This window comes from Dreissena polymorpha, chromosome 2, assembly GCF_020536995.1.
Source record: "Dreissena polymorpha isolate Duluth1 chromosome 2, UMN_Dpol_1.0, whole genome shotgun sequence".
Taxonomy (NCBI): domain Eukaryota; kingdom Metazoa; phylum Mollusca; class Bivalvia; order Myida; family Dreissenidae; genus Dreissena; species Dreissena polymorpha.
Window position 1 is genome coordinate 142806411 of NC_068356.1, and position 12580 is coordinate 142818990.

The 12580-nt window shown below is 33.8% G+C and overlaps 1 protein-coding gene across 1 annotated transcript in view; it reads left to right on the forward strand.

Moving 5' to 3' along the window:
- The window catches only part of LOC127870138 (intermembrane lipid transfer protein VPS13C-like), a 53631-nt gene extending 43095 nt beyond the window's left edge, over nucleotides 1–10536 (forward strand). The window contains exons 3-6 of the mRNA XM_052412795.1: nucleotides 6586–6628; nucleotides 9686–9781; nucleotides 10220–10321; nucleotides 10529–10536. Coding sequence (XP_052268755.1) covers nucleotides 6586–6628; nucleotides 9686–9781; nucleotides 10220–10321; nucleotides 10529–10536 — 249 coding nt within the window. The remainder of the gene's footprint in view (nucleotides 1–6585; nucleotides 6629–9685; nucleotides 9782–10219; nucleotides 10322–10528) is intronic.
- Nucleotides 10537–12580: the final 2044 nt, after the last annotated feature.

The following is a 12580-nucleotide window of genomic DNA, read 5'->3' on the forward strand; positions in this document are numbered from 1 at the left end:
AAAAATCATATATCTATAGGCAGTGTTGACCAACTGAAAGCATGCTTAGGCAGTCACTTTGCTTGCTTTAAGAGAAACCTCGTCATCTGTAATCAACAGTATATACAAATTTTAATATTATTATTATGATCATATTTATTTACAAGATTATTTTTCGTTATCCGAAAATATGATTGCCCGAACCTGTACTATTTACAACAAATTGTTTAATAATGATCAGGAAGACCCCTTAACTTTAATATTGATTTATTTCAATACTTTGTGTTTTTTATCAATACACAGTGTTATAAACAGTAAGTGAAATATACTTGCTCTACGGCGATTGAAATATGGACATTTTTAGGGGACATTGTTAACCGAGACACCGCCTCGTCAAATAGGTCCGCGTTGAGCGAACTGAAATATCATTTTGCGGTATTCTCCGACAGGAATTTATTAACATTAGTGACGAGGCGGGCTTAACGCTTTCAGTCATAAAAAAGTGTTCGCCCCATTCAAGAACCTTTTAGATTGGTACCAAAAAGTTTGGCTATCAAACGAATTTACTTACGATGGATTTCACTGATCACCGCATCGTATGTTTGTTTTTGGTAAGTGGCTTTGGTGAGATCTCCCTCCTGGTAGTGAGCAACATCTATTTTGGGTGCGACTACATTTTGTGGTTCGATAAAGCTCATAACGCGATTGAACAAGAAAATAACGTCAGCCATTTAAAAAAAGCGCGCTTATATGCACCCGACTGCTTTTCGTTAATGCTGCTCCGCTGACAGTCTACGTAAATAAAATAAAAACCAGTCAGCTCTGTTTTGTGAATTTTGGCCAATGAAATTATCTCTTACATTTGGGGTTAGGCTGGGTAGATTTTCAGAGACCCGTATGATGCTGTGCTGAAATAAGCTTTGGAATTTAATTTTCCAACTTAAAATTAATCCCTCCTTACTAAATTCATATCTTCATGTTAAGTTAAACGACACATCGAAAGGAAAACCATCTTCATGTATCGGAAAATGGTAAGTACCAGTGCTTGATATGTGATAAAGAATAATCAACCAGACAGAGAGTTCTTACGATGCTGTCCGGTAATCTTGCGCAGTTAAGGGTCAATTGTTTTAAAAACATGTTCTTTTATAAATTGGCAACATAATATCTAAATTTATTATGAAAATTATAAGTTCATGTGCTTATTAACACAAAAATATCTGATTAATTCAGTGAAGAACTGTCCGATTTGATTTCAAAACAAACATGACTCACCTCATTTTCAAACTATCACAGTGTCCGGTAATCTTGCGCACTTTGTATAATGACCTCGTTTAGGCAAAATTGTAGACATATGGTGTCCAATTATTGACAAAAAACATTCCAGAACAATATTTTAAAAATCAGTTTGCAAAACCATTGAAATTAAATGTGGATTTCTAGTGCAGTTTTTGTTCACTACAAATCAAAAAAATATAATCACTAATAATAGTGGACAATTACAACAATGTAATAAAAAAGTACCGGTATGCGTGAAAAAAAAAGCATAACAGGTTTGATACCACGATCATGCTTCCATAGTGTACAGAAAATATCAAAACTAGGCCATTGCGCATGCGGAGATCATACCAAATTGGTTTGACAGAATGGCGGGAAATGATGACTATGTCGTCTGATGCGATATATTTTCATGGCAAAAAATACCATAACTGATCGGATATTGTGCAATGGAATGCTTAATTACACATTGGATTTATGAATTCTTAATTTAAAGTATGAAAATGCTAAAGACTGCAGGGAATTTGTGATTCATTTTGAAGTTTTCGTAAGAAGGCCAGTGTTTACCATGTATAGGGATGACGCAACCGGTGTTTAAATGTAATGATCGAATTTAATTTTGCATGGAATATGTAACTTTTAAATCCGTTAATTCTTTAAAATGTGAAATTCCATCTTTCATCACTAAAGAAAACCATTCGTCGTCTGCGAGATTCGCAAATGCGAAGTGCGCAAGATTACGGGACGCGCAAGATTACCGGACTTAACTGTACACTTCGAAACACGGGTTAAGTAAGTCAACGTGTATTGTGGGTCGAACACTATTCTTAATACAGCTGTTATTACAATTCATAAATGGTCCATTTGCTGAAGGGCGAGTATAAGGCAAATGGACGCATTTTTTTTTCTGTTTTATAACTGGTTATCATTTTTTAAAACCACATAAACACCAATTCTTATTTTTTGAAGATTACACTGCAAGTTAGGCAAGTGATTTCAGTATTTAACAATGCTCAATGTTTACATTGAAAGTCTCATTGCACGCAACTTCAGGCTGGGATTATAGACCTGTGATGCTCACTAAAATAACTTCTTGAGGCCCGGGAATAGTTTATTATGAGACTTTAATCTATCGATGACTACAAGAAGACAAGACTTGGCAAAACATTAAATAATCTAAAAATTTGTGAAATTAACATTAATAACATGCAAGAGTAAAATGACATTGGTCACCTTTACACCCATGTATTCTGGAATGCCTGACTGAATAAGGTTAATTACTGAAATTTTAAGAAAAGCATATTTCTAAAACATCATTACAGAAGAAAACACTTTGTTTACATAAAACGAAAAAACAAGTGTTATTTTGTCCGAATTATGTTGCCTTCCAGAAGTAGTTACACACTTGGTAGTGTGGCTCACACATGAGGTAGAATGGCCGTGGTAACTTACTTGGGAGGCAAAACAACTAGGGGAAAGGAAACTACTTGGGAGCAAAACAACCTGATACTGTACAGAATTTAATTTTGTTTGAACATGTTGATTTTTGTAAACCACAATCATTTGCTTGTGAATTAAGTTTCTGTAATTATAAACCTGTTAATGAGTTAAAGAGTTTATATTTTTTTCAAAATATACATTCATATGTCTTTTTTCCAGGTCCACTGAAGCGTGTGAAGAAACTGTATTTTGCTGATGAAACACTTCCAATGCCACGTTCTACGCACTATTGGAGACAGATTTAATGTAGAAAAACTACACAAATATCTGAATAATGTTATGAAAAAGATGGATGAAATCCACCCATTACAGTTACCAGAAGCTCCTGTAGTTAGTCACCTAATTCCAGTTTAGTTCTCTGAGATTCTTGTGATGGTGAATGTTGAGGAACTCTGTGAAGTCCTAGTGTTTTAATTGACACAAGATTACATGCAAATTCAGAAGACACTAAGTATGCAGAATTCCGAACAGATACAGTAAAAAAAAAATTAAATAATGTGTAATTTGGTGACAAATTATAGTCAGTTATATACATGTATATGTATGTGTGTAGCAGAAGATTTTGTAAGAACTTAAAGGAGAAGTACTTTTTGGTATTTCAGGGATAATTTTCTCCAGTTCTCCATAAAAGCTTATGTTTGGATACTCATTAGGAGTGCCTCGTAACGTTGTTTCTAGTGAGTACCCACATAATGTTTTAGGATTAGAAATAATACAAAGTATCCCAGACCTATCAACAAACACTCCTCCTTAACATTAGTCCTCTGTTTGTGTATGCTATATATATATATCTCATATGATATATATATATATCTCATGATATGACAGCAATATCTTGAAAATTGTTTTGAAATATAATTTGAAAGAAGTCAAATTATCATTGTCTGAACTAGTTTATTTTAAATATGTAGAACAATTGTAGGACAATTGTAGACTTTGGTTCTAGACCTGTTCTATATGTGTTCTTATTCCCCACTAGAATGTTTGTAGAACTTACTGGTTCTTAAAGAGTTCTAAATGTGTTCTAGAACTACAGTTTAGAACATTTTTAGAATTTCTTGAACTTATTTTGTTCTAGAAATGTTCTAAAAATGTTCTTGTATATTATTGGAACAGTTTCAGAACTAAGCCTTGTTCCACAAATGTCTGGAATTATTCTAGAAAACAGTTCTGGAACAATTCCAGAACATAAGTTCTAGAACGCGAATATGGACCATTCTAGAACTGTTCTTGATGTTCTAGAACAGTTCCAGAACCGTTCCAATTTCTAGAACAAATCTTCGCAGGGGTATTCATACAAAAAATGTGCATGTTCATTACATGTATACCGCTTACCGTTCTATTTTCAGCCCAAAACGATTCATGATGGTCACATAGATGGCCCTTTAAGTTCATTATTTTACAGCGTGTTGGTGATGTTGAAAAATAGATCAAATACACAACATTTAGTTTTAAAATGTAACCAATTTTACATTTTTTTGAAACCAAAAGATAATTCTTCATTTCCCGAATTTTCATTTTTGGTCCATATGCGCTTCCGTAGAAAAAAAATCGAACAGCCTTTACTTCTTCTATTATTTTTTTTATTTTTATTTTTTCCAGATAAGGTCATTTAACATGAATAATAATGCAACAGTATATCTGAAATATATGTGACTTGTCTATATCTATTATCTTTATATATTATCTATAATCTAATATGTCTAATACATTGATTCTGGTTTTGCGAACAGTGTGTAAAACAGCGGTCAGCGGATCAATAAAATGAAAATGTTTTGTCAATTTATTATTATAATGGTAATGGACATGTTATATTTAAATGTTTTTCAGCAAATGTTGTTTACTTACATGGTTTTATCAGACACTTTGCGTCATTTTGTATATCGCTGTCAGACTTCTGTTTATATCTTCGGCCATTTTGTAGCATACAACGTCATCATTTTTCTTTTGTTGATGACGTCATTTACAGTTTTCAGATGAAAGCACTTGTATGGTGTACAATATTTGCCATCATTTTCATTTCAATTTTCTAATGCGTTCGTTCTTATTACTCGCGCCGCAGTACGAAAATTACGAAACAAAGTGAATACAGTAACCATGCGTTTTCTTTGTGTTAAAACAGACAATTGCCTTCAAAAAATGATATTGTGACCTTCAATTTGATTTTGAACTTGACCTTGACCTAAAAATATGACAATTAAAAATGATAAAATGTGTTGATCTAATGTCAATTAGTTACAGGAGTATGTATGTTTCCATCCTCAATCATTAAGTTTTCGAGGAGTCAATTTTATGATTTTCCTCTATTTCTACATAGTTGATGGCGGCCATCTTGGAAGCCATTCTGTCTGTTACCTTGGTAACCAGATATTGCTTTACTAGCTCCAGCGGAGAAACAAGTTTTACTTGTACTCTACTACCGTAAAGATGATTATATCAGAATGCACCATATACTCTTGCAAACGTAACTTCTTTGAGGTAAAATGGGTAATTTTCTTCAAAATTTGACCTTTAATATGACCTTGACCTTGACCTCAAGTATGTCAAAGACAGGTGATAAATTTTGGCTAATCTAATGCCAATAAGTTACAAGAGTATTTATAATACTTTTACCAATCATACCTGTCACAAAGTGATATTTCTGATTTCACCCCTGATCTTAACTTACGGCGGCCATCTTGGACGCCATCTTGGATTCTGACGTTTCCCGGATGGGAATTTTAGGGAACTTTGTGAATTCAGAATCTACAAGCTATAACCTTTCAGAAAATGTAAGTTTCAAATCTGTTCTAATTTTGTCCGGGTTAAGACTGATTTTAGGTTCCACAGCATGTACGACAATAACAATGAGTGTGATTATACTAAAGTATAATAAATGAGCCTTTTTAGCTCCACTATATATATGACATACCACAATGGACTCCACCCAAACCATCCCCCACGCCCCACCCCAGAATCCCCCCTAAAATGAAATTATTATTTATTTCTAAATTTTGAAAGATCATCTATTAAATGACCACACACCCATTATACCCCTCCTCACCATGATGGCTTACGTTATACTGTCAAGCACTCAATAGTTGAGCGGGCTGTCCTCTGACAGCTCTTGTTTAACATTACACTGTGTGAAAACAACTGGGTGGGGTAACAACCTAGCAATACTACCAACTGACCAATCATCTTAAAAGTGGTCACTTGAAAACAATGGTCACCTGTCTACAATGGTCACTTTGGTCATTTCCCTTGACTGACTTCTGTTCACAGGTCAGAGTGTATTTCAAGTATCAAAAGTTTGTCATAATAATGTGGAGATAAATTTAATATTAAGAATTACTTGACCGGGGTGCAGGGAAAGGGTTAATGTTTCTTTAAGTACATTTTTTCGTCTGGGCTCCACCTTCTCAAAATAGTTTAGTTCTTTCTGGTCTCAGGCAAGCACTTAGGGCCCATGGCACTCTTGTTATCCCTGGCTAAAGGTGGAGGGATATAGAATTGGTGTTGGCAGCACAGTACAAATTCGTTGGTGATTGTTATTATTTTTGTTTTTGAAAACACTTCATTCTTACGAACACATTATTTGCATTCATAGTAAAATATCTCTCCTATCATTTTTACCTTAGCTCTCAAAAAAATATTTTGTACTAAAGAGAACTATGAATATTATAATCAATAAAACATTTTATTTAAGCTCTATTCCTGGTGCTATTTGATAATGGGTTTACTGTAGGTAGACGATGTTTGCTACAATATAACAAGAAAGAATTTCGCTTTCAACACCCCTTTGAATGTATTTTTTCATAAAACATTATTTTATTGCTTATTTTGCAGGATGACCTTGACTTACCTGTGAAGATCAAAGCAGGTCACATAGGTAAGTGTGGTCTATCATGAAATTATCATGGTGCAGGAAGTTTCTGTACTATGACAAATTATTAGAATAATAAAATTCATGGTCAGCAATCTCATCTTTGACACCATAATAGTCAACAACATGATCCAGTCATCACCACAACCATGACCATCAACATCATCATCAGAATCATCACTGGCACCATCATCAGCATTACTACCATTTACATCATTACCACCACCATCATCATCGCAACCATAATCATAATAACCCCATAATAATAATAATAGAAATCATCATTTAAATCAAAACCATTGCCATCTTCAACATCACCACCACCATTACCATCATCATCTACACCACTACTTGCATCAGCACCACTACTACAATTATCACCCTTTCTACCACCTTCATCATCATCATCACCACCTCACAACCATCACCATCATCAACACCACTACCACCACCATCATCATCTTCACCTTACCACCATTATCATTATCAACACCACTACAATTATCATCAACACTACCACAACCACCACCACCACCACCATCATCATCCATCATAATATCTCCATCATCATCACAAGCAAACTCTTTTATCATCAACACCACCACCACCACTTCAATCATCATCACTACAGCTGCCTTCATCACCATCATCACCACTATCATTTCCCTCCTATTTTCCTATTTTATCATGCGAACGATGATCTTCTTGTATTGGCTATTTTAACGGGAAAATAATCTTACAAACTGAAAACTGGCCTAGTAGCTATTTCCGTGGCTGCACTCTGTGAGATAATGAATTTTGCACATGTGCTGGTGAATGTTTTATCAATTTTCTGGACTTGAATAGGCATACAATACATACATTTTGTTGAATAGCCTTGTCTTTGAGCTCTGCAGAACTTTAATAGAAATATCAGCATTTTGAGCACTTTTTGAACTTGTATGGGAACTGTAAGAACTTAAACAGAGTTTTCTTTGCATCAGGAAAATGTACTGTTCCTTGAGAATAAATAACATATAAAAACGTTATATGATTAATACTTGTAAATGCTTCAATGGCAAAAAGTATACTAAATAGATTGATCTGGCAATTACCAATTTGCAATTTATAACGAAACCAAATGCATAGGAGTAAAACTAATCAATCATTCAAACAGGAGCAGTTCATCCTCTGGACTTTATTTAACATCTATTTCCAGAGGTGTAACAGCTGAACATATCAATCTTTATATAACTATAAAGCAAAAACATATGCTTCAATTTCCCTTTGTGTAAATGGAGTTATAAACATTAAACTTTGCATTTCATATGTGTTGCTAATAGTAAAAAAAGATATCCATGACAATTAAATTTGTTGTAAATTTCTGTAAACGATTGTCATAAAAATCACATAAAAACACTTAATAATGTATGATGCATATCAACTCTGGCTGTAAAAATTACAGTAAGCTTGTTTTGCAGTTTTCTTTGGTAGTTTGATTCACTGCAGTACAAATTGTGGGCGTTGTTTACTCTCAAGTGTTGTATGATGACTAAGAACATGTACATGTACATGTACATTGCAAAATGAATGATGCATACTCACATGATGGTTGTGGTGGTTGTGGTTTAAGTAATACATTATTAATGCAAAATTCAACCTTCCACATTGGTGTTGGAAAAACTAAAGTTGCTGGTAGATTTACTTTGCACAAAGGGAAATGATGTAAAATAAATAGAAAAATATGTTTAATAAATATGTGTACTTTGGCAAACGGTATATATTCATAATGACACTACAGCGTCTGTAACATTCCTCTGGTATATTTAATTGGACTGTTGTAAAATATGCAATTCAGCAAACATATGATCTTATCATATATTTACATACACCAGTAAATGAATTGGACCATGCCCAATTCTGCATGGAAGGCAGTGAAGTATAAAATCGATGTGAAATATTTGCAACCTTGCGGTTCGGGTTGATAACTTGCCTTCATAATCATCATAAAGATAGAGAATTTCAGAAAATGGTGTTTACCTGCTGAGATGCTGATATAAATTCTTAATGTGTGAATGGCTTTCAGACAGGTTTTCTTTATCTTAGGTGGATGAGCGTGAAACTTTGTTTAGAATATATAACATTCTCGTACTGGATCCTAAAAAAAATATTTTACCATTATGAAATTGAATGAATACTGTTTCATGTATGCACTGCAAGTAAATGATACTTGAAACATTGTGTGTTCATTTTCATTCAACCACTTGCATCCTTATAATCATCAGCAGCATCAACTCTATCATCACTACCACCATCGATAGCTGCATTAGCATCATCATCATTATCTTATTCTTCTTCATCTTCTCCATCAACTAAATTATCATCATCATCATCATCACAACCACCACGATCAGTAACACCATGATCAGTAACACCATCATCATCATTATCATCATCATCATCATCATCGTCATCATCATAATCATCATCATCATTATCATCATCATCATCATCATCATCAATAACAACATCATTATCATCATCAACAACAACAACATCATCATCATCATCACTTTCATCATCATCATCATCAATATCAACAACACCAGCATCAACTACATCATCATTACCATTATCATCATCATCAAAAACATCATCATTATCATCATCATCATCACAATTATCATCATCATCATCATCATCAACAACATCATCATCATCATCATCATCAACAACATTATCATCACCACCGACACCAGCATCAACTACATCATCATTAACATCAACTATATCATCAGCAGTATCATCATTGTCTATTAAGTCATCATTATCATTTTTTCTGACTATCCTATTCCTAATGGCATGATTAACATCTTCATCATTTTCATAAACAGTTGTCATCAACATTTTCATCAGTTGTCAGCATAAACCATTAATATAATATATGATAGTAATCATATGAATACATCAGGCAACAACTACACTTCATGCCCAAGTATAACTGAGAGTCTTAGGCTCAAAATCTCCCAGACTTTCGGACTGTAGTTTTTTCACTGCTGTATACAAATATCCACTATTTTGCAGGTAAACTAACACTGAAAATTCCATGGAAGAACCTGTACACAGAACCTGTGATTGCAACAATAGACGGATTGTATGCCCTTGCAGTGCCGAATGTTGGTGAGTGGACTCAGGGAGGAAGTTAGTGGACTATGGCACAACATTTGTATACTCTAGTATAGCTCTATTGCCGTCTAAGGTTTTAGCAGAATGAAAGTAGATTCTTGCATTGGTATTCTTTACACACACACAAATTAGACTAGCAGAACATAAATTCACTCAAGCAGAAAAAAATTGACCCTGACATAGCATACAATGACTTTGACAGAACATTGCTAGACTCAAACATAACACACAGAGAGCATAAGTGAACTTTGCCAAAACAAAACATAGATTTTGTTTAACTATATGTCTAAAGTTTACAGGTATGCAGCTAATCTGAATGTTAAAGTTTTTATGAACTGGATTCAGAAATTCCAATTTGATGTGTATTGGCCAAAGAAAAGCAATAAGTCAATGAAGTACATCTCATTTATTACATCTGTATTTTCCCTGCAGGTATCAAGTACAATGAAGAGAAGGAGAAGAAAGAAGCCCAGGAGAACAAACAGAAGAAGTTGCAGGCCCTGGAGGAAGTGAAGAAACTGGAGGCTGAAAAAGGTAGTGTGGTCTCTTTCAAGGACTTTCATATCTCATTCAAGAACTTTCAAGTCTCTATCAAGACATGTAGTCTGTGTTAAGGCATTCAAATTCAAGACTGTATAGGTTATTTGTGGAACTGAAGCCTCTTTTAATGACTCTTTTTTAATGACTCTTAATGAATAAAAATTAATTAGTCAGTTTGAAGCACTTTTATGTCTCTTTCAGGGACTTAATATGTGTTTAAATGGTAAAATTAATATATTCTCAGAATGACACCAAGTAATAATTTTACCAAGAAACCATACTCAAGAGTGTCTCGTTAAGCCTTAGGCTTTGATAAAGTTTGAGCAGAAATAAATCAGCTTCAACTAAACAAAATACAGACAGATACGGCAATCCCTCTGCACAATAAAAATATGAATAAATGGTACTAGAGTTGCGACACATTAAGGGTTTCACGTGATGGAATGAGTGGAAAGATCAAATCAAATTGAAAACCAATTATTTCTAAAAAAAATTGGTACGAAAAAAAACAAATTTGGGTACGAAAACAAATTTGAGTACGAAAAAAAAGGGTACGAACAAAATAAGGGTACGATAAACTATTTGGGTACGAAAAAAATGGGTACCGATTAAAAAATTAGGAACGAAAAATTTTTGACTACGAACAAATGGTTACGAACAAAATTTGGGTAAGAACAAATTTGTGTACGAAAAAAAATGGGTTTGAAAAAAATGTGGGTAGGAAAAAAAAACAATTTGGTTACGAAAACAAATTAGAGTACGAAAAATATAGGGAACGAAAAAAATTAGGATACGAAAAAAATATTTTGGTACGAAAAAAATGGGTACGAATAAAAGTTTGGGTACTTAACAAATTTGGGTACGGAAAAAATGGGTATGAAACAAAATTTGGGTACGAAAAAATTTGGGTACAAAAAACATTTGGGTACGAAAAAAAATGTGGGTACGAACAAATTTGGGTACGAAAAACATTTGGGTACGAAAAAAATGGGTACAAAATTTTTTTTTGGGTACAACAAAAATTGGGATCGGAAAACATTTGGTACAAAAAAAATGGGTATGAAAAAAATTTGGGTACGAAAAAAATGGTAACCAAAAATTTTTTGGGTACGAAAAAATTTGGGTACGAAAAAAATTTGGGTATGAAAAAATGGGTACGAAAAAAAATAATTGGCTACGAACAAATTGGGTACGAACAAAAATTTGGATACGAAAACAATTTGGGTACGAAAAAAAAATTGGGTACGAAAAAATTTGGGTACGAAAAACATTTGGGTTCGAAAAAAATGGGTACGAAAAAAAGAATTGGGTACGAACAAATTTGGGTTAAAAAACATTTGGGTACGAACAAAATGGGTACGAAAAAAAATTTGGGTACAAAAATATTTGGGTACGAAAAAAATGGGTACAAAAAAAATAGGTATGAACAAAATATGGGTACGAAATATTTTGAGTACGAATTTTTTTATTTTTAAAATCAATTTTGAATTGTCTAGCGGGTGAATCGTCTCGTGGCGGTGAATTGTCTTGGGGTTGCTATTAACGCTACATGTACTTACGGCCAACCCACGTGTTTATAGCGATTGCGCAATAAAAAACACCACTTTTTTGTCATTTTATCAAAAACTGGATTTTTCCCAGATATGACGAAAATGCCAACGTGTAGATCGCGTTCTGGTCCATATATATTTGAAATTTCAGCACAAGTGTCGGGCCAGTTTTCAACACTCTCAAATCGCTGCTATACGCTGGAGCTTATCGAATTTTAGTCGCCATTATCATTTGTTCAATTGAATGCCATCAAATGATGACGTCAATATAGCACTCATTCCATACTAGAGTTGCGACACCTTAAGGGTTTCGCGGGATGGAATGAGTGGGGAGATCAAATCAAATTGAAAGCCGATTATTTCGACAAAAATTTGGGTACGAAAAAATATGTGGGCAGTGGGTACGAAAAAAAAATAATTTGGGTACGAAAACAAATTTGAGTACGAAAAAAAAAGGGTACGAACAAAATAAAGGTACGAAAAACTATTTGGGTACGAAAAAAATGGGTACGAATAAAAAATTAGGTACGAACAAATTTGTGTACGAAAAAAATTTGAGTACGACATATGGGTACGAAAAAATTTGGGTACGAACAAATTTGTGTACGAAGAAATGATGGGTACGAACATAGTATGGGCAGGAAAAAAAACTAATTTGGTTACGAAAACAAATTAGAGTACAAAAAAATAAAGGAAACAAAGA